This window comes from Apteryx mantelli, chromosome 5 (assembly GCF_036417845.1).
Source record: "Apteryx mantelli isolate bAptMan1 chromosome 5, bAptMan1.hap1, whole genome shotgun sequence".
NCBI lineage: Eukaryota > Metazoa > Chordata > Aves > Apterygiformes > Apterygidae > Apteryx > Apteryx mantelli.
In genome coordinates, this window is record NC_089982.1 from 78,498,307 (window position 1) to 78,520,718 (window position 22,412).

Here is a 22,412-nt window from a genome sequence, read left to right on the forward strand (position 1 = left end):
TACGGGAGTCACTGATTATAGGCTTAAGATGCGTGCTTCAGAATTCCAGAATTTGATCTGTCTTGCTTTGTACACGAGAATGGTTTTAATTCGCACTCTCAAGGAAACAACTGCTAACGTTAAGATTTTTTTTCCTTTTTTTCCTCTACAAATGTTTGGCTCTGCCAAAATTCAGCTTTAAATAAAGAAAATACTTTCTGTATTTTTAAAGTTCCATTTTTGGCTCATACAGTGAAGGAGCTGGTGAAGTGGAACAACTAGGTCTTTGACCTTTGTTTCTCTGAGTTTTAGTTTCTCTGCTGCAGAGATACCCTGGAGGTTAATGGACTCGAGACCATCTTATCTCCCAATTTTTTTATGTTTTCCTTTACTAAATAGCTACTGACTGGAAGACTTGAATTGGCAAGTAAAGGCAGGCAGGTGTAGTAGATCAGGCTATATAGATGATATTAGGATTTCAAACTGTACTTGCCATTACTTAGCTTATGTTTTCTTTTCAAGGCTTAAAAAAGGTAGAGGGGTTGGGAAACGTGCTTTTCTGGATATCTGTTTACTAACTCTTTAGACCGAGGGTGTTAAGTGACTGAAAGTTAGTATCTGATTATTAGGTTCTGTAAGGTTTGGATTCAGTAATACCACTAATAGGGACTTGATGTAGTACTTAAAACAGAAAAATCAACATTTACATAGAAAATAATGTTCTACTATGCCTAAGGAATGTTTTTTTTGTTGTTGGGGGGGGGGTTGCTTCTTTGAACTGTTTTTTTTTCATTTCTGGTATTTTGATTTAATTACTGTGAAGTGCCATTTGGCAGCACATGAAAGCTTAACTTTTCATTTGTATAAGCAGTTACACAGAACCTTTCATCAGGAAGGATTGAAAGTGTTTTTCCAAATAGTGATTTTTGCTTTGGAATAACTTTATTTTTATGTACAAGGGCATTTGCACTGAGGTGCTACAGAATAATTAGGAACTGCAAACAAAACAGTATTGTAACAAATGCAGTTGTGGAGAGAATTTAGGTAGGCAAGTGTCCAATTTGGCTATTCTTAGGGACACCCATGTTGCAAAATTTTTGCTATTGCAAATGAGGATGTACTTTTCACTTTATCTTCACAGGATGATTCTTTTAACATGCTTTTACGTTTAGTAAGTACCGTACCAGAAAGAATACTTGCCCATGTCACTTCTATAGCAGCTATTTTTTCTCTCTGAGATTTTTTAGAGGTCTCTCATAGCAACACCAATTCAGACAGAGCTACTCATTAGTACGCAGATGCATCTAATTTTTGTTTTAATTGTTTTTATCCTAAGTATATTATGCAGTGCACTTGGAAGCTATCAGTACTATCAAGTCTTTGGCCTTTTATACTAAATAAATACAACTTCTTGAACAGTGTTCCCCCCGCCCCCTTAACTTTCTTGGGTTCTGTTTCCTATTATCAGAGTTGATGCAAAGTACTTTACAAATGAGGAGAATAATATTTATTTGTTCAAAATAATGTTCCACCATGACACTTGCTTTGAGAGGCTTTTTGTTTGTTTTTCTTACAGATCAGGGAAACTGGTGAAAGACCTAGTAATGAGGAGATCTTAAGGTTCTCTAAACTATTCGAAGATGAATTGACTCTGGACAATCTAACCAGGCCTCAGCTGGTGGCACTTTGTAAACTGTTGGAACTTCAGTCAATTGGGACAAATAACTTTCTCCGCTTCCAGCTGACTATGAGGTTGAGAAGCATAAAAGCAGATGACAAAGTGAGTCATTCTAAATATGCACTGATTTAATAATGCTTACATGTAAGAGTAGTGAGTACATATAATTTCTTTCTAGGCATTTTCCTTTTATTTGTCTTAATTATAATTAACTGTTAATTAATTGTTAATTAACAATAAAAAAGCTTGGAAAGCTTAAAATCAGAAGTTGTCGTATTTATAAAGAAAAAGATGACCCTTTTATCTACCATTAATTGCAATGGAAGCAATTACCTTACAAAGAAAAGTATTTCTGTGAAACCACAGTTTTTAAGACAGTTGATCTAAATCTTATAAATTTACAGAGAGATTAACAGTACAATTACGGAGGTGTTGAAGACTGCACTATAATGTTTGCTATTGTTTAAAAAGTTGAAGCTATTTTGTGTTACCACAGCAGCCTCTAGTGGCCGTTGTAAAAATGCAGATTTCTGAGTGTGCATATGTAGTTGTAGTGTTTTGAGCTGTTATACGTTAAAGCTTATTTTACATTTGTACAGCTGATTGCTGAAGAAGGAGTTGATAGTCTGACTGTTAAAGAACTGCAGGCAGCATGTCGTGCACGAGGTATGAGAGCTCTTGGTGTAACAGAGGAACGTCTCAAGGAACAGCTTAAACAGGTATACTTTTGCAAGACCAAATACACAGACCTAAATTCAATTGCTAGCTCTGTCTTGTATTGTGGTTCTGATCAAGTCCATCTTGCTTCTGTTATCATTCAAGTCTTTGATAAAATAGTCTTTCTCCTTAGAAAGCTTTTGTCACACGTACTGTACAAGTACGTAGTAACAGTGGATTTCTGGTTTTTGACTGGGCTATGATATTTTGATGGAGCAAATAAAGACTTAGGCTTAAATATAGCTAAAATATGTTTGGGGTTTTGGCTGCTGGCTGTTTGTCTTAATTATTTGTATTACTCTGTAAAGAACTTTCCTCCTAGTAAGTCAGTTCCTTGTCTTTTGGTGTTGCCTGGTTTAGAGGAAAATGCGTGCGAAACAAAGTATGAATGCTTCTTCAGTTCCTCCTCAAAAGTGGACTGAGCACATTTAGCCTCACACAGCATAACTGTGTAAGTTGCCTAATCTCCCTCAGTATCACATGGGCCACTGTGGCTGAGGCCTGTAGTGACTTTTTCTTGGACGACATGCAATGGAAATATTCAAAAGAGCAGTTGCAGTAGGGGATCATGGTAGAGCATTTCTCTGCAGAATTTAACTCTAGCTAGGGATGACTACAATCACTGTAATTCTTTGCTTCTTATAGTTTTGTTTCTTATAGTTTGCTTCTTATAGCTGTAGTTCCTGTGCTAGGATATTGATTGATAAGCAGTTGGTTTTAAAAAAGAAATGGTATTTACATTTCTGTGTGTGTGCCTAACTTGAACTGTAAAAATAAAAAGGAATTCAAAAATTGAAGATTTTTATTTTATCTATTGAATTTATAGTGGCTAGATCTGCATCTGAACCAGGAAATCCCTACTTCATTGCTTATTCTATCCAGAGCCATGTATCTTCCAGATACCCTTTCTCCAGCTGATCAGCTTAAAACAACACTTCAGACACTACCGGAGAGTGTTGTAAGTATTGATTTATATAGTCTATAACTAACTTTCAATGTTATCGCTGAAAACCTGTTCAGTGCAGTTGATCTTGCTAGTCCTTTGCTTGCCCATGAAAAGGTAAAACATGGATAGGCTTACTTGAATGGCCTTAAAAGTGGAAGAATTTGGCTTATATGTGGAGGAATCTGAGAATAAAGGAAATGAAAGGTGATATTTTGTTGCATGAGGGTAGACAGTAATAGAATTGAAAGATTGGAAACACATTATTTTTTACTTAAATAGAAACCAAACTACACTTCAGGCAAGGTAATGATTCTAAAATACGTAGTCTTTACAGGCTGTGTTGCTATATTAATTATGATTGATATCAGATGGGGCTGAAGTCTGAATCACTTTATGGACATTCTTTTTCTCCAGGTATTGATGGTTGTCCTAGATGAATTCAGATTTTTTTTTTTTCCTCACCTGTAAATGGAATTTCTCAGGCCATGGTTCAGAACGACAGGCGAAACTACTGATCAGATTTCTCCCCTTCATGAGGAGTTCATGAAATTTTTGTTGTGACTGAAATTCTGTATTAAATTGGAGAGTTTATGTTACATTTTATTGTTGTGACAAGAGAAGCGGAAATCGGCCTACTTGTTTTTAGGCTTTTTAAGGCTACACTGTATTCAAAATCTTCCATTGAAAATTGACTGTGAGACATGAGACAGGCTCTGACATGTCTCTTGACCTACTGATTTCTCTTTGGCCCTGGAAGTTACCATTGTTGGACTCAATTGCTTGTATGAAAATCTTCTAACTAGGTCTCCAAAGCAACTCTGCATTTTGTCCTGTAGATTTTCTGATGTGAATTTGGCTTTGGCCAAAGCTAGAGGATTTAGATAAAATTGCATTATCTTCTTAAGGTTCATTCTTTCACTGTTTTGTCTTAAATCTTAATGCTGTGATGTTGAGAGTGAAATGATTTGAATATCTTCTTTGTGATCTTGAGAGAAAGAGAATGAAGAAAGTTTACCATTTCAAAGTGGAAAGTTCTGATTTTCAAAGAAAGAGATTTTTTTTTTTCCTCCTGAGAAATGCAAAAGCAGGGTAATTTTAGGGGATTTTGACTGTTTTCATTAGCATACTTGTCCTGCCTAATTCAGTAAGGGTATATAAACAGATTTCTTACGTCATTTTTAGGCTAAAGAAGCTCAGGTCAAAGTGGCAGAAGTTGAAGGTGAGAAAGTAGATAATAAAGCACGCCTGGAAGCAACACTTCAGGAAGAGGAAGCCATCAGAAAAGAAAATCAAGAAAAAGAGTTGGAAAGAATGTCCGAAGCTGCAGAGAAAGCCAAAGAAACCCTTCAGGTTGCAGCCATGGTAAGTCCTGTTTTTAGTTATTGAGAAATAAGTGTGTCAGGAGTGTAAACATTAGCACGTTTTGAATGCTTATTTCCTTTGAAAATTATTGCCTCTGTTCTGGCTATTGTCTGCAAGAAACTGGACTTTAAATCCACATATAGATAATCTTGGAAGAACTTAAAATAGGCTGAAGTACAGAAGGGTTCACTGTGAAACATCAAAGATTATATTTGTCTCATATATCTCTGATTTCTCTTTCTCCTTAATTAGAGTAGTAAGAGAAACTATTTCTCTAGCAATGGGATTTTTTTGATTTTTTTTTTTCTTTTTTGAGTTATTCTTTACTTAAAATGTTCTCTGTGATTATTCTTATCTTTGGCCATTTTCATTTATCATTACCTTGTGATGCCATCGATGTAATACTGAGTGTAAAAGCTGACCTGCTTTACTAGTGATTTTAAGCCTCAAATGCTCACAGGCATAGTTCGTGAAGTAGAACTGGTTATTTTAATATGAAATTGCTCAATATGTTGCAACCTTTTAAATGTTGTCTTAGAATAAAATCTACACATCTACTTTGACAAAAATTTCTGTTTTAAGAAGAATTCTTTACTGATGTTAATTCAGATAATATTATCTTTGTTTTAATTAAAACTTCATGGGGCTCTGAAATTTAGAAAGAAGTGGAATCGGCGGTGGATCTTGAGGCAGCTGGTTTGCAAGTTAAAAAAAGTCATCTAGCTGTGGATACTGAACAAGAAATGGCAAGGGTGGATATGACGATGCACTCAGAGACACTGAAAGATACAGCACCAGTGTTGGAAGGCATTAAGGTAATTTGGGTAATTGTTTTTATACTTCTCAATGTAAAGATTCAAAACATCCATACAGGAGTGATAAGTTGCCTTGGCTGTCCTTCAGTTTTAACCTCTCACCTTCTAGCACTTAAAAAATAATTAGTAGACTTAAATTCATTTTCTTAACCATCAAAACAGAAAATGAAGTCAGCACAAAAAAAATCTCTGCATATCTACTTTATCTGTCTTTCTTATTGAAACTAATATGCCTAGCTTGAGGGGGCATTTGCACTGTTTGTAGACATAATAGATCTATGCTTGTTTATATACAATTAACATTTGAGAGAGGGAGAGGGGAGAGGGCAGGAGTAGATAAAAGAAAAATTTATCTTTGAAGAGTGAAGCTAAGACCAAAGGATTACTGTGGAACTAGACTTTTCTAGGTTTGTGCTAGACTCTACTAGGTTTGTATTAACTTCTTATACATATGCTTCCCATATAAGTGTAAACTACAACAACTTTTGTGTACTGTCTGACTGTTTCTTTAGTATAATGGTGAACATAATTTATAGCACAGTTAAAGTAACAGGTTAATTTGTAGGGTTAGCATACTTTTGTCAGAGCATGCTCTGCTTAAGTATTTGCTACCTGGCTTGGTTTGGGCTGGAGAAATTGTCCAAAAGAAGTTCATGCAAGAACAATGAAACATTTGAGTTTGGCTGAATCTTTTTGCAGTCTTTCTTTTCTTAAATGTGTTTGTCTAGCTTTGAACCACTGACTCTTACAAATACTTAAGAGAACTGAATGTGTGATTCTCAGTCTTGCAGGCAATATCATACCTTGCCTACTCCAGGGTTCTTAGGTTCATAGGTTATTTCAGGTGGGAAGGGACCTTGGGAGATCTCTAGTCCAACCTTTTGCTCAAAGCAGGATCAGCAGTGAAATTGGACCAGGTTGCTCAGGGCTTTGTCCATTTGATACTTGAAAGCCCCCAGGGGTGGAGATCCCACAGCCTGTCTGGACAACCTGTTCCAACACTTGACTCTCCTAATAGTGAAAAGGTTTTTCCATGCATCCATTTGGAACCTTTCTTGTTTCCATTCATGTTTTTAGTCTCTTGTCCTCCCACCATGCACTGTAATCAGTCTTCCTGACTGCCTCTAAGTATCGGAAGGCTGCTGTTAACGTTCCTCCTGAAGCCTTTCTTCTCTAGGCTGAGCAAGCCTAGTTTCCTCAGCCTCTCCTCAGAGGGCAATTGCTCCAACCCCTTGTCCATTTTGATGGTTCTCTGCTGAACTTGCTTTGGTTTATAGATGCCTTTCTTGTATTGGGAGCGCCCAGAACTGGGGGATGTAGTCTTCAGATGTGGTCTAACAAGTGCCAAGTAAAGGGGGATAATCACTCCACTTGATCTACTACGCCCCTGTTGATACAGCCCAGGTTGCCATCAGCTGCCTTTGCTGCCAGGGCACACTGCTGGCTTGTGCTCACCTTGCTGCCTGCCTGCCAAACCCTTTCCAGCAGAGCTGTTCCTCAGCTGGTCAGTGCCCAGCCTGCATCATTGCAAGGGGTTCTTCCTTCTCAGGCAAAGGACTTTTCATTTGTCCTTGTTAAATTTCATAAGGTTCCTGTTGGCCCCGTGCTTCAGCCTGTCTCTCTCTGAATGGCAGCCCTGCTGTCAAGCCTAACTGTGACCCTCAGTTTGCAAACTTGCAAAAAACTGAGTCACCTGCAAACTTGAGAGTGCACTCCAGTCACCTCCTCCAGGTCTCTGATAAAGATGTTAAGCAGGACAGGTCCTAGTATGAACCCCTCCAGTACTTTACTTGTTACCAGTGTTCAGACAGAGCATGACCCATTAACTGCCACCTTCTGAGCCCAACTATTTATTTACCCATTTAATTGTCTGCCTGTCCAGACCATAACATCCCAATTTGTGTCTGGGAGTATCATGTGAGACAGTGTCAAAAACCTTGCTACAGCTGAGGTAAATGACATCCACTGCTCTTTCCTAGCCTGTAAATCCAGTTGTTATAGAGAGCACACAGGCTGGCAAGGCACGATGAATAAATCTTGGATAAATCTGCTCACTGTTCCCAATCACAGCCTTCTCCTTTAAGCGCCTAGAAATGTGTTCCAAGAGGGCTCCCTCCATTTCCAGGTTAGCATGACCATACTCTGGGGTAGGCAGTGTATGACCTGAAAACAGGTTAGATACTGTGGTAACAGGTTGATTAAAAATCCATTGAAAAATGACATGCTCTGATTCTCTTCCTTGGATCAGGATCTAAAACAAATATTTACAAAAGACTGTGAAGTCTTTAGACAATTTAAAGGAAAAAGCTGAATTCAAAACCAGAAATTAATGTTTTCCATTATGACTGACAAACCCCTTTTCTATTGTTGTCATAATCTTAATTTGAAATTATTTTGAAATACAAATTTTGGGGGGTTTTGTGTTCATATGTATCAGTTGTTCCATGAAATAGATTTTGAAAGCTGTCATAAAGTAGTACACCAGAACAGAGTTACACATATATTCAAGAACAAAATAGGTTCGCTGCACAAATTCAAAAAACTCTTTGAACGAGTTGCTCTTTGAACACTGAACATCAAAACCAAATCAAGATTTTTTTTTTAGGAGTTTAGAAATTAAGATTGTGAAATGAGTATTTTAAATGTAAAATAAAGTCTAGTCATTTGTAATTTTACCATTATTGACAATAGTATTGTGTGAATGGGTGTTTTGAAAATACAAGCCACTAATAATATTGTCACATTTTGACACAATAAGGGAACTTTTCTGTAGACTTTTTTCTTAAGGACACCAGAAATGGGATTTCCAGGTGTATATTTTCTCTTTAATTTTTCTTTCTTTTGTTGTCCCTGGAGTTTTGTTCTCCTGTCTGGACAGTCTCATCATGAATATATCACTTTCTTTATTATAACATTCTTGCATGAGCAAGTCTCTTGTGTGCATTTTGTAGTTTTGTTTTCAGATGATTGTGGAGTACCTGCTTTGCATCTTGCTTAGTTGCTTTAGAGTAGCATTTTTTAGAAACATCTTATTATTAGTTGTCACTATTTTCTTTCATGCTGCAAAGTTTGAAACATGGCAGAAGTACCTGCGTATTAAGGTCTGGAATGTCTTTTACCTCTCCAGTGTTTTAAAATTGAATTGTATATGCAGTTAAGTAATTATTACTTAGAATATTTCTGTAGGAGATCAAGGAGGTTTTGTTTTTATGTTAATTTTATTTTTGTACTGTTTTTGCAGTAAAATATCCTACTTTTCTGTCTAGAATTCAAATCATAGAATAGTTGAGGTAGGGAGGGGCCTCTGGAGATCATGTAGTCCAACCAGCCCTGCTCAAAGCAGGGTCAGCTAGAGCAGGCTGCCCAGGGCCATGTCCAGTTGGATTTTGACCATCTTCAAGGATGGAGACTCTTCCAGCCCTTTGGCAACCTATTCCAGTATTTGATCACTGTTACAGTAAAAAAATTTTTTCTTAAGTTTAAACATAATTTCTTATATTTTAATTGTGCCCATTGCCTTTTGTCCTGTCCCTGGATACTACTGAGAAGAGTCTGGCCTAGTTGTCTTTGTAACCTCCCATCATATGTTTATACACACTGATAATGTTCCTCCTGAGCCTTCACTTCTCCAGGCTGAACAATCCCAGCTCTCTCAGTCTCTCCTCCTATGTCAGGTGCTCCAGTCCCTTAATCATCTTTGCAGCCCTGGGCTGGACTCACTCCAGTGTGTTCATGTCTGTCTTGTACTGGGGAGCCCAGCGCTGGACACGGCGCTCCAGAGGTGTCTCACCAGTGCTGAGGAGAGGGCAAGGATGACCTCCCTTAACCTGCTGTCAACGAGCTTCCTAGTGCAGCCCAGGATGCTGTTGGCCTCCTTTAACACAAGGGCATGTTACTGGCTTGTGTTCAGCTTGTCCAGCAGAACCCCCAGGTCCTTTTCTTCAAGGCTGCTTTGCAGATGGTTGGCCCCTAACATGTACTGGCGCAGGACTTTGTACTTCCCTTTGGATTTCATGAGGTTCCTGTCAGGAAATTTCTCCAACATGTTGATGTCCCTCTGAATGGTGACAAAACCATCTGGTGTATCAGACACTCCTCCCAACTTTGTATCATCCACAAGCTCACTGAAGGTCTGCTCTGTGTCCCGTCATCTAGGTCACTAATGATGATGATAAACAGTATTGGACCCAGTATTGACCCCTGGGGTACTCCACTAGTGACTGGCCTCCAGCTGGACTTTGTGCAGCTGATGACAACCTTTTGAGCCCAGCAGATCAGCCAGTATACAGTCCACCTCACTGTCCACTTATCTGGCCCATTCTTCATCAGCTTGTCTATCAGGTTGTTAGAGGAGACAGTGTCAAAAGCCTTAATAAAGTCGAGACAAACAACATCCATTGCTCTCCCCTCATCCACCAAGCCAGTCATGTCGTTGTAGAAGGCTATGAGGTTGGTTAAGCAGGATTTCCCCTTTGTAAATCCATGCTGACTACTTCCAAAGACCTTCTTGTCCTTCATGTGTTTGGAAATAGTTTCCAGGAGGATTTGCTCCATCGCCTTTCCAGGGACTGAGGTGAGGCTGACTGACCTGTAGTTCCCCTGATCCTGCTGCTTCTTGAAGATAGGGAATGATACTTGCTTTCTTCCAGTCCTCTGGAACCTCTCCCAGTTGCCATGACTGTTCAAAGATAATTGAGAATGGACTTGCAATGACTTTGGCCAGTGCTCTCAGCACTCATGGTTGTATTCCATCAGGTCCTGTAGACCTGTGTATGTCCAGTTTATTTAAATGTTCCCTAATCTGATACTCCTCCACTGAGGGTAAGTCTTGTTGCTCCAGACTTTCCCACTGGTCTCGGGGGTCTGGGGTTCCTGAAAGCTGGTCTTGCCAGTAAAGACCAAGTTGAAGAAGACATTAAGTACCTCTGCATTTCATGACCTTTGTTGCCAGGTCCCCTGCCCCATTCAGCAGCAGGCCCACCTTTTCCCTTGTCTTCCTTCTGCTGCTGATGTACTTGTAGAAGCCCATGCTATTACCCTTCACATCCCTTGCCAGATTCAGCTCCAGGTGGGCTTTGGCTTTTCTAACCCCATCCCTGCACGCTCAGACAGCACCTGTGTCATCTGTCCCTGCTTCCATCTCTTGTATGCTTTTATGTTTGAGTTGTACCTTGAGTTTTTATAGCTGAACACTTTATTCTTGTACCTAGATTTTTCTAAATCCCATTGTTATTCTGCAGAATAACATTAATTTGAAATGCATGTTTCAAGTAGAAAAAATATTTTTTTAGTTTCCTAGACAGCATCATTATCTACTTGCTATTATTATAACCTCCTTTGTTTAATTTAGAATGCTGCCAAACAAGTTTTAATGGTAATAACAGAACAAACTAATCCACACTGAAATCATGAATTTTTGTGTGTGTTGAGTTAGCTGATTCAGCTGACTGCATAGCTGGATTTGTGCTAGTGCTGCCGTGAGGAATGTCGTGGGAGAGAGACAGGCGAGGTTGGGATGATCTCTTTTGGAAACCACAAAGATGAGTGATACTGCAGCTAGCTTAAACTGCCATATCTGGAATGGAGTTTGCACTGCTGCCTGCCACATCACCAACACCGTGAGAATGACACTGGGCCACAAGTAGGACTTTTTCAACAATCTTAACTGTGATATGAGAAATGAGAAGCAAAGTTAATGCAGCCTTACTTCTGCAGCATAGGTTGCAGCATAACCTGTGCCCTTGAAAATGCTTGTTCACATTTTGCGAAGGCTTTAAATGCTATGGAATACTGTTTCAGAAAATTGAAAGGAGGAATGAGATGCACTGGTATTACTCAACAAGATTGATTTTTGTGGTTTTTGAGAGATGAGGACAGCAAACTGTATTTGAGAGAGAGGTTTATTTCAGGACTGATAAAAGATTGCTAAGTGTAAAATAATTAAGGGAACTAAATATTTCTTTGAAACTTTTTTCCACATTAATATGCGTTACTGCCTGTTAGGAAAAAAATGTAATCCTACTGACTTGCTGAAGATGTCCAATTTGATTTATGAGGCAGAGGAATCTGCTTTTGAATGGAGTTGCTTTCAGGTGGTGTGTGTTGGTTTATTATTTGATTAAGGTGAGGTATAGATACTGTATTAAAATGTGAAGAGAGGTTAATGTCTAGCTATTAATAGTACTCTGAAACTGTCTTTCTGAGATGACAGAGACTGAATGCTTGGTTTGTGAACTGTTGTATAGTTGTTTCTTGGAAGCATAGTATCCTTCCCTCTTCGTGGCATACTTTTTTGCATGTGTCTTTCTATACTGTGTTTATGTGGCTGCTCAGAGTTTGCCATTCAAAATAAAATCTGCTGTGTGGGTAAAATTAGTGTAACTCACCAGTTTTTGCTAGTATCTGGTGTTAGTATTTTTCCAGGAATCATTCTAGTAGTCTTATTTTTGGTGCATTTGGTTGAGGGTTAGTTTTTTATTCCAAGTTGGGTATTTCAAGAAACAAAAATAACTAACACGCTAGGAATGTTCATCTGCTTACTTTAAAAGAGTTACTGGAGATCACTACCCTCCAGCTCAGCTTCTTAAACTTTGCTCTAAAATTTTTTTTATGTAATTAATTTGTTTTCCGTATATAATGAATCATTTCTCAGTTGTTTGTGTTTTTTACAACACAAACAGCAAAGAACTAAGTAAAACATTTTAAGATGAGAAAATTAGGTACAGATTTTCAAAGAGCCAAAACCCACATAATGAATCACCTGTACTTGATACTAATACACTTAAATGATATATACCATACCAAACTAATTGCCTTAGCACTCCTAAGATCTCTATTAGCCTCAAAATGCCAGTCTATGATACTGATTCCGGACATAGAAAAAGAATCTTGAGTCTGTCTTTTTTGGTAAAAGACTTCAAATTTTTGTGGAAAAATCACAAATGTGTCTGTTGCTGATTTGTATATATTTTCCTTTACAGGGTGAGGAAATAACTAAGGAGGAGATTGACATGCTGAGTGATGCTTGCACCAAGCTGCAGGAGCAGAAAAAATCACTAACAAAGGAAAAGGAAGAGCTTGAGGAGTTGAAGGGTGATGTCCAGGACTATAATGAGGTGAAGGATGGGACAAGAAAGTTGTTTTTACTTCTGTTCATGTGTAGTCTTAGCATAAACAAACCGCATAGTTAAAGATAATCTTATCTGGATGTCCATTAGCTTGTGTTTGGTAGTTGAATAGCTGGGCTTTATACTGCTGTATGTGACAATACAAAGCCTCATTTGTATAACGTGTTTAAAACCTAGTTAAAATCATTGGTGTAGTTCCCACCAGCTGCGAATGCTGATCTTATTCCCAGGGTGACTAGACTAACAGGTGTTGAGCATACTGCAGTTCATTTGGTTTTCTCATCAAGCATGGATGTATCTTTACCTAGATGTCAGTATTACAGATAACTCAAGTTAGGTAAAAATGAATCTCAGCCAAGGTGGTTATAGGTGAAAGATGTGGAAAATAACATTTTAGAGGTGCATGAATATACCTGCAGTGTTTAAGTTGAATGTTTTAATGTCATTATGGCTATATATATCTCTTCATTTGCTAATGACTCCTGTCTTGAAATTTCTGATCTCTTAAATCAGTAATGCTCTGTCATTGAGAATTCAGTCCCACAAAAGGTTTTCTTTCTCTTGACTATTTCTTTTAGGATTTGCAAGAAATAAAGGAGCTATCTAAAACTGGGCAAGAAGAGGTAGTGGAAGAGTCAAAGGCAAGCAAGAGATTGACCAAAAGGGTGAACCGAATGATTGGCCAGATAGACAAAATTATTAATGAGTTAGAGACAAGTCAAAAGACAGTGGATGTCAAGCTGGAAGGTGGTGATAGTCCACCTGCTGGGTAAGTGACTTGAGAGCAGCAAATGTCTCTTTCAAGCTGCTCACCTTCAGTCTCTCTTGTATGATGTATGATTTCTTGCCTTAGGCAGTTTAGAAAAGACTTAGCAAATAAATGTTTTTTTTAAATTAAGTTATAGGTTTAAAAACAAAATTAATGAAATTGTACTGTATACTTTTCTCTCTGCTGAGAGATGTTAAATATGGTGGGGGAGGGGAGGTATGATTTCCTCAGATGCAAGTCCTGATGTGGTTCTGCGAGTCAAGTTGTAGCATCTTGTTCCTACCTGTAGCACTAAAGATGATGCAGGTGAAATCATGCTTTTAGTCATGATCCTCAGGCAGTAGGTTTGCCCTATGTCATTGATTGAAAAGGTGCGGAACAGGATTATGAGCAGATTCATGTTTGTTCTGTTTTAGTAGTGTGGGTGTCAGTGAGAGGAAAATTGCAGTAAAATCTATTTTTGTCTCTAGTGTAAACAGATACTACTTCAGAGAGAAATGGAGGAGCAGATCTAGTGGAAGTGAGCAGATAATTCTACACGACTCCTTTCCAAAACTCTGCTCCGTTTTAATTTTAGCAAACTTGCAGATTTTCAAAGAACATTCTTTCTTAACATAGTTTTTTTGCAAAATTAATTTATCAGCACTTTTCCAGGTCTTGATGTTACTGGAGAGTCTCTCAGACAATCCTACATTGCACATTAATGACACTGAATTGCCTATAAACTGTGACAGTAATTCTCACAACTTGTGATTATGAATACAGTATTAATCTAGTTTGTGCTTACACCATTTTATTGTCTGATTCATTAAGAGAATTTCCCAGCTCCCAAAGAACATAACCTGAAAAAAAAAGCATTCTGCTTCTGTTGCTTCTATGCTCTTTTTCCAGTCCCCATGGCAAATAGTCATTTGTTTCAAGTTTTGTATAATAAGATCAAGAAGGACATGTGAAAGATGCTATAGAGAAGTTGTTGGTCATAACCATCCCAATGTGTAAACTAAAACAGAGTATTGCATGTGCTTCTTCTGAATGTAGCCATACATTATGTAATGAATGGCTTTGTGGAAAAAAAAAAATCTAATTTTTGTAGGTGATAGTGGATGACTGGAATTGATTAGTTAAACATTGTTTAATTATCAGAGTGTGGGGTTTTTTTTGTTTGTTTGTTTTTTTTAACTTCAAGTTATATTACCATAATTCCCAGGGGCCCAAATCAATCCTTAGACCCTTTAGCACTAGGCTTTCATTCAGACGTTTAGGTTTGAATTTGTTGTTGTTTGAAAACCTGGTTTCCATTTAAATGTATTGGAAAATCGCTGTTATCTTCAGCGAAAGAGGGAAAAGACTTCTTTGAACAAGATTATTTTTTCCCCAATATCTTTAAACTGATGTTCCAAATGGGTGATCTTCAGCCCTCCCTTTGGTCTGTCAGAAGGTCTTTATCTTTGCCCCACTGGGAAAGCAGCTTATCGAAGTGATGTGAGGCACCAGTGATATAGCCATCAGCAAAAGGAAGCAGAACTGGATCAGGTGGGAAGAAATTTCCATATGTTGGCATGAATTGCACTGATGATGCTTAACAGGCCTGTCAGCCATCCGCCGTGGATGTTACTCGATGGGCAGTTACCGCTGGCCTATAGCTGAGCTTCAGGGCGCACAGAGTAATCCAGGATGCCTTGAAACTTCTGGTCCGATTCTGTCAGTTGCCTCTGTGTGTGTGAGTGTACCTTTCCCTGCCTTGGGAACACTGAAGCAACTTTCCTGTCTGCTTCAGGGTCTTGCATAAATCCTGCTGGTCACTAGTTGAATTTTCAAGCTACTGCATGAAAATGTTAGGAATACTTTGGATTCATATCCCATATAATTACTGTGTAAGGTGCATTATATTTTCAGTGGCTTAAGGAGAAGTGTTCAAGCTTAATGTAATGATGCCTTTTTTTTTTTTTTTTTTTCCCCACACCCCCCTCCTCTTTTCTATTCAAGTTACTTTTACCATTTGAATCTGGTCGATGCAGTCATTGCCAAGCCATCAAAGCAAGAGTCGTAGGAACAGCAGAAGTCCAGGACATTTAGTAGCAGTCTGAGAAATGCTTTCTGAAAAAAAGTCAGTCTGTGTCCAGAGGTTAGGCAGGTATGAAGTTAGGACTATACTAATAATACCCTTCTATTTAATATTTGTTGGGTTCACTGTCTCCTGCATTTCAGCTTGACCTGTGCTGGAAGGTGGTTCTTCAAAATAAATTAATAAAGCTCTAGGCAAGCAGAGTCTTCAGTGTGCAGAAAATAGACAATGTTAGCTTCATGATATCAGTAAGCAGACAATGGAAATGGGCAGTTTCTCAAATCTGTTAGTCACAGTGTGACGTTTAGGTCTTTCTTCTGCAAAGCGTGTTCCTTGATTTGAGCAAATTATGGCTTTTTTTTTTTTTTTTTCCAGCAAAGCAGCTAAGTTGCTAAAGAGATTAGTTCTTAGCTTTTGCTTTCCTGTGACTTTCACATATATTTTCTTGTCTGCTTGCTTTATTTTGTATAGGCCAGCCTCTCTAAATCCAAAAGAAGGACTGGGGCTTGGCAGTGCACCCTGAATAAATAGGGGAGGGGAAAGGGCATTAGATATACATGCTGGGAAGCACAGAAACTGTGCCAAACATTATTTCAAATGCCACTAGCTGCTTACATTTGTGCAGTAAAGCATGTGGAAACCTGAAGTGTGAGATTCTATGGAAAGATAAAAGGTCACTTGAAATCTGCTTGCTGATCAGTAACTCATTTTTACTTTTTTACATTCTGTTCAGGGTTAAAATTATTAGTGTTTTATAAATGACCTGCAATGTGGTGACTTTCAGTACTGTATGTTTCAGTACTATCACCTTTACTCCTTTGGAGTAACTGCTTGCCATATACAGGTTGTGTTTCCCCTTTAGGGAGAATCTCATCAGTATTGCTGAGCTCCTTAACGTGATGAAACAAATTCAGAAGATTCCAGAGGAGAAGCTAACTAGGATTGCAGAGGCACTAGATGAAAACAAGGATGGCAAAATTGATATAGATAATGTTGTTAAGGTAAGTCTGAGGAATACTTAAAAAAAATATGGCTAGCCATACTTCAAATGTTTCCCCTGTTTTGACACAATTTCATATTGCTTTCTTTTTCACAGAGTCTTTATTTGAGATAAAGATGAGGTTTTGAGAATGTGCTGTAAATAGATGTTATAATACGTATTAGCATCTTCAGAATTTCCATGGCTATTTTGGAGGGGAAAATTTGATTTTTATCCTGTGTCTGTTTATCCATGTTACCTTTAAAGCTGTAGATTTTCCTGTATGCATCCGTCAAATGCTGTAAAATACAGTAATTTTGTTATGCTATTAGTAGATGGGAGGGAAGATGGGGAAGGAGCTTTTAGAAAAGAAGCTTGAGGAACACCAGTATTTAGCCGAAATCTTGACATAATGTGTATATATATACTTTATGTCAATACAAAGGAATAACTTCTTTGCCTACCAGTATATCCTGGATGTTTCGTTGTGACCTATATTTCCTATGCTTGAAAGACATCAGGCCATCAGGTGTTCTTTAGGTCCGTTGCAAATGACTGATTCAGTGTGTAAGCTCAGATCCTGTAAGTTTTAAGTGTTCTCCACTAATAGAAATAAAGGACCTCTGATAATTTGGCCATTCTCTCTTTCTGCTGCCTTTCTGCTCCCTCTCAATGCTTTTCAGAGGCATTTTCTGTCTAGTCAATATTGTGTTACCTGTGTGGCACTGTACTCTCAGGCAGCTGTTCTTTGCCTGCTTTGTCCTGTTTTCTCATTTTGCAGAATTTTCTCAGGTTTTCCCTCCGTTTCTCCTTCTTCTTGCTTCTGTTCTACAAGGTAAATTTAGAGATACCATGAAACTTACTCCCTTGTAAATAATTTTTCTACCCAATATAGAAATAATACTTAAAGTAAAAAAAAATACTATGGCCAGCTGGAAAATGCAGTACTGGCCTTTTGAAACACGATTTCACTCTTCTTCACTGCTGCTCTGAACAGCTGTCACATTCGGTTTTATTTATCAACATAGATAAAATGTATTGCTGAATTAATTCTGTATATAATGCTTTAGTTCTAGGAACTTCAACTATACTGAGAATACATTTGTACAGAAAGCTGCAAAAAGGAATTTGGAAGTGTCTGCTACTTTTTTTTTATTTATTTTGCTTTCAAAAAGGCATCTCCCCTCACTTTGTAAAATTTTTGTAATTTTATGCCTTGTATTTAGTGCAATAGGTCTTTTCAATAAAAAGAAGCCTATGAATTGCTTATTGTTGTAAATACTATTTCAGCAGTACTAGATGCTGAATATGAGCTTTCCATTGAAACAGAAACAATAAATGGGTTCATTTTATTAAATGCTTTAAAATGTGACTCTTTGTGTTCAAAGGTCAAAAGTTAAGTTATTTGCTTTAAAATTTGCCTTTTTTAAGTACTCCAAGTATGCCTGAGGCATTGGTTATGGTTTGAGTTTGTGTTTCACGTAGGAAAAAAAAAATGCTAAGGTAAAAGAAAAATGACTTATCTTTCCTCGATCAGCTTTCTGTTCCAGCCACCAAAATGATCAGCAGTAACACTTCATGTTCATTTTTAAAAAGGTTTCCTGTGTGCTGCTAATTTTTTTTTCTCATTTTCTTGAATGTGAGAGAACTGGCTACTTTTCTCTTAATAAAATTAAAGTTGTTGAAATGCTTCAATCATGTAAAAATTAAATGTTACTCTCTGTCTCATTTTGTGTTCGTGTAGGTAGTAGAATTGATTGACAAAGAAGACATTGATATTGGAACCAGTCAGGTTGCTGAGATTATGGCATTGCTTCAAAAAGAAGAAAAACTGGAAGAAAAAGAGAAAGCAAAGGAAAAACTGGATAAGGGAGCTGCAGAAGCAAAGAATTAAACTTCATAATTTGAAGAAAAGCCTGATTTTTATTTAACCAAAACCATGTGTATTTTTCTGTGTCTAATGGCTTCATATTAGTTGAGCTTTTGTGATTATGGAAAGCGTTTTGAGCTGATTCTAGTAATAAATCATAGATATGTTTTCTGACACATGGAATGAAATTTCCGTTCATCAAACAAGTAATTTACTGTCATTCCATACAGATGAAAACAAAATATGCTTCTTTATCAGTGTTCCTGCCCACAATATTATGTATTTGCACTCATTGTTGTGGTACAGTGATTCATTAAACTTAAGAGTTTGCTGTATAAATTAAGTGCATCTATCATAGAAGAATGTTTCTCATTTATTTTCTCTCATCATTACATAGGGCCCAACCTTGCTCTGCTTCTACCTTTTAGCTTTTTCAGAATTTAATAAAAACTTCCGTCAAAATATTACATCTTTGTGACGTTAGTGAAGATTCTGTGGCTTCAATAGTAGCTCTTTAGGTTTGCTTTTATTTAAGTTTAATGTCATTAAGCTGTTGCCTCACTGACAGAGAATGTGGCATTCTAATTACTTTTTTTAATCCATAAATTTTTTCTGTTAAGGGGAAAATCAGGTTTATTTTTCCCTAGAATGAAAACTTCCCGTGAAGTTTGCTTCTTATGGGTGCCTTAAATTTCATAAGACTGGGGAGTAGAGGATGCTGCTTTTACTCAAAATTCCATTTGAATTACTAAAGCATTGGAATCATAGGAACCTTTAAAATAGTTTCAGAACACAATCAGTCACACAATAAAATGAGTGAGTTTGTCTAAAAAGTAAAATGAAACTAATTGTAAGGGGAAAATGTCAGTTGTGTTTTTTCTTTTTGCATATATTTTAAAAAAACCCACAGTCATGAAAGCATGTTTGTTCTTGTTCACCTGATGGTTATTTACACCACAAATTCTCTTACCTCTCAATTTTCATCTCAGGTATAAAATTCACTAACCAAGTACAGTTGGAGTACATAAATACTTTCATCTCATGGCCTTGCTGACTGTGCAGTCACACCAAGTGACATCTGATACAGCCAGTGTTTTGATTACATCATTGGTTTTCTAGATTATTTGTTATCAGTACTGTCTTTAACCATGTAATTAAATACTGACAGTCCAGGTTTACTCATTAAAGTCTGTCTTTAGCAGTAAATTTTCAAGTTTTAAAACAAAGATACCAACTGTAGAATGTTCCATAATTCCTGGCATATAAACCTTGATTTTGTGTGCTCTATAGAGAGCACATTTTATGATGGTGCTGTGCACAGCGATATTGAGGTGGGCAGTTAGTACTTAATGTTTATAGTAATAATTGCATATTTTCCTAGAAAATGTTGGCTCCCAAGTGTTTTTCAGCATAATTATATGATCAATATTTATCTAGATTGGCTGAATTATTTGTAAAAACTCATTTGAAGTTAGTGGAACAAAAAAGAGTTTGGACAGTCTCATGGCTTACATGACGGACCATAGCATTTAGTTGTTCCAAAGCAAGATGTACAGTAAAATTAATTTTAGAAGAAGGGTCAGCGTTTAGTTCAAGTGTTGAGTTTGTATTCTGTACAGTTTGCAAAGAAAGCTGTTTACGGCAATGTTACCGATCCTCCAGAGAGTTACTGTAATTTTATCTTATTAGTAAAATTGCTGTGATAAAGCTGAAATTTCAAATCAGTATGATCTTTGCAGTTAATATAATCCTAGGGGACTATTTTCTTTCTTGTAAATTGAGATTAACTTGGAGATCTTGGCATGGAAGTCAGTTTGTAGATTTTGAAGATACAACTTCACTATAAGCTTTTTTAGGCCAAAACTTACCTTAGATGAAAATGCAAGAGTAAAACTAATTTCACTAAAATACAGTTTTAAAACTAACTTGACATTGTATGGTTAAAATTAGAATTAGTGGACTCTGAAGTACACTCAGTCTTGCATTACTAAAATATCTTCAGTTTGAAAAAAAATTGTATGACAGTCTTACTTGACATTCCTTGATCTTTATGCGGGGATAAGGTCAGCTGGCTGAAGTGTGATAAAGATACTCTAACTAAAATTGTCCTCTAGCTTTCATGCAGTATCGGAAGTCTAAGAATGGAGTGGACTTGAATGCATTTACTTTTAAAATATGGAAATATCAGAAGAAGCTGTTTTCAAAGATTTACTGATTTAAGCTTTATACAGCTTTAACTGGCCTGACAGTAAAGTATCTGACTGTATTATTTGGGACTTTGCTGCTGCTATTTATAGTGTTTACTGTTCATTTGAATTTTTTCTGTGGACTAAATAAGAATGGAGCCAAAAATAGCTGATTTTTATAAAGAATGCCCTGATTAAAATAATTGTGACATGTTTATTGATCATTTGTAGCTTTTGGGTTTGTCTGAAACTTGGTATATTGTGAAAATTTAATAGGTTATATGAAATACACTTAAATGTATTGCTTTCAATCACAAATGTCGGTTTCCCCCTGTTATCTAAGGAGTCCAAGTCAGCTATGTGTCGACCACGGCACAATATTTTAGCGGGAAGTATCTGCCTTCTCCTGTGGGAAGTAGACAAGCCCACGACAGCTGGACTTTAACAACAGATGTTCTGCAAGCTTAAAAAGATTAGGATGCGCTCGGTGATTCAGTCGCCCAGTTTCAGACCCTTCATGAGCAGCTCTATACAGATGATAAAGGCAACTTAAGCGAATCACTGGCTTGTGGACTAGCTCCAAATGGAGTGTTTTGCTGTCTTTAGTGTTGACCAAAAAACCAGAAGCTGCAGTACTTTCAGAGAAACGATGACATCCAAATGTACAGTAGCTGGTCAGAACTTATTCCGGAATGAATATTTAGTCAGGAGATGTAAATATTTGTTAAAATAATTAAGGGATGTGTGAGATTTGGGTGACCTTGTGACTTACACAGGCAAAGCCTCTAAGCTCAGACTTAGGTGATCAGTAAGACCGTTGTTGGGGTTGTTTCAGATTTCCATAAAGATCAGATTTTGATTATAAACTGTTCGGGGAAAAATATAAATAAATTAAAAAAGCTTAGTAATAAAACTCAATTTGACAAGGAAGAGAAGTAACATAGGATGTCCTTTTGTATCATCCCTTCAAAACAATCAGGTTATAAGACCTATTTTATTGAAGAATTTATTTCCAATTCATATTATCTCAAAAGATGGTTTTACTGAGACTTTCATTACTGAATGCATGCTGCGTAAGTAAATCTGCCTGCAAGTTAAAATACCAGAAAGCTGGTTTACTAGGTAGTTTGTCAGCAGGACTGCGTGTCAGTAGAGAATATTCTCTTGACAAGATTAGTACCTTATATTGTAGGCTTTGTCTGGGGACAAAGTTGCATCTTTTATACAACTCCAATATACTTCTTGTAACTTTATATCTACATATCTTGCTAATCATTTACACTTTAGCTACTTTAGCATGTATTTAAATTCTTTTTAATTGTTTATATCAAATTATTGGGTATACTTAATTAAAAGAAAAATCCCATATTCTGTTCTTGATATGTATTTGAAGTTTTGCCTTTCAGTTTAAGAATTTCAGCCCATGTTGTAATTTTAAGTTGTAAATCCTGTGTCTATGCTCTGAGCATACTGGTCCTGTGTTTGCCATAACGTAGTATAAAATTTTTAAGCTAATTGGAGTTTGTGTCCTCTGTTCAGAGTGAATAAATGTATTATTTTGAAACCTAATCCGTCCATTACTTTCCTGTTGCTTTTGATTATTATTTAGCATTACCTGTTATTGTTCAGATGACGTGCCAGGCCCAGAGCTGGTCAGTGACGGGCTGAGTATCATAACTGAAAATTTCAGGTTGGAAGAGGGCAAGTTAAACCTGTAAAATGTCTCTGTGTGTGTGTCTGGCGTGTGGGATTTTTTGTTTTGTGTTTTATTTCATTCTTGTAGAAGTTTTCTTAATGTAACTGGAACTGCTTGCCTGGTGGATTGAATAGTACCAAACCATTCAGATGAGAAGGTGGTGAGCAGTTTCCTTTTTACTATAAGGAACAAATGGAAAGGCCAAAGTCTATTCCAAATGGAA

The 22,412-nt window shown here is 37.1% G+C and overlaps 1 protein-coding gene across 4 annotated transcripts in view; it reads left to right on the forward strand.

Moving 5' to 3' along the window:
• The window catches only part of LETM1 (leucine zipper and EF-hand containing transmembrane protein 1), a 38,312-nt gene extending 16,250 nt beyond the window's left edge, over positions 1-22,062 (forward strand). For 2 of the 4 annotated variants that reach the window (XM_067298313.1, XM_067298316.1), the window contains 9 exons: positions 1,556-1,759; positions 2,257-2,376; positions 3,201-3,332; positions 4,503-4,682; positions 5,342-5,497; positions 12,478-12,612; positions 13,203-13,393; positions 16,303-16,459; positions 18,182-22,062. In XM_067298313.1, the coding sequence (XP_067154414.1) occupies positions 1,556-1,759; positions 2,257-2,376; positions 3,201-3,332; positions 4,503-4,682; positions 5,342-5,497; positions 12,478-12,612; positions 13,203-13,393; positions 16,303-16,459; positions 18,182-18,331 (1,425 nt within the window). In that variant the 3' untranslated portion in view covers positions 18,332-22,062. Of the gene's footprint in view, positions 1-1,555; positions 1,760-2,256; positions 2,377-3,200; positions 3,333-4,502; positions 4,683-5,341; positions 5,498-12,477; positions 12,613-13,202; positions 13,394-15,379; positions 15,523-16,302; positions 16,460-18,181 lie in introns of those variants that run through there. The other 2 variants (XM_067298314.1, XM_067298317.1) reach the window with 2 other exon arrangements.
• Positions 22,063-22,412: the final 350 nt, after the last annotated feature.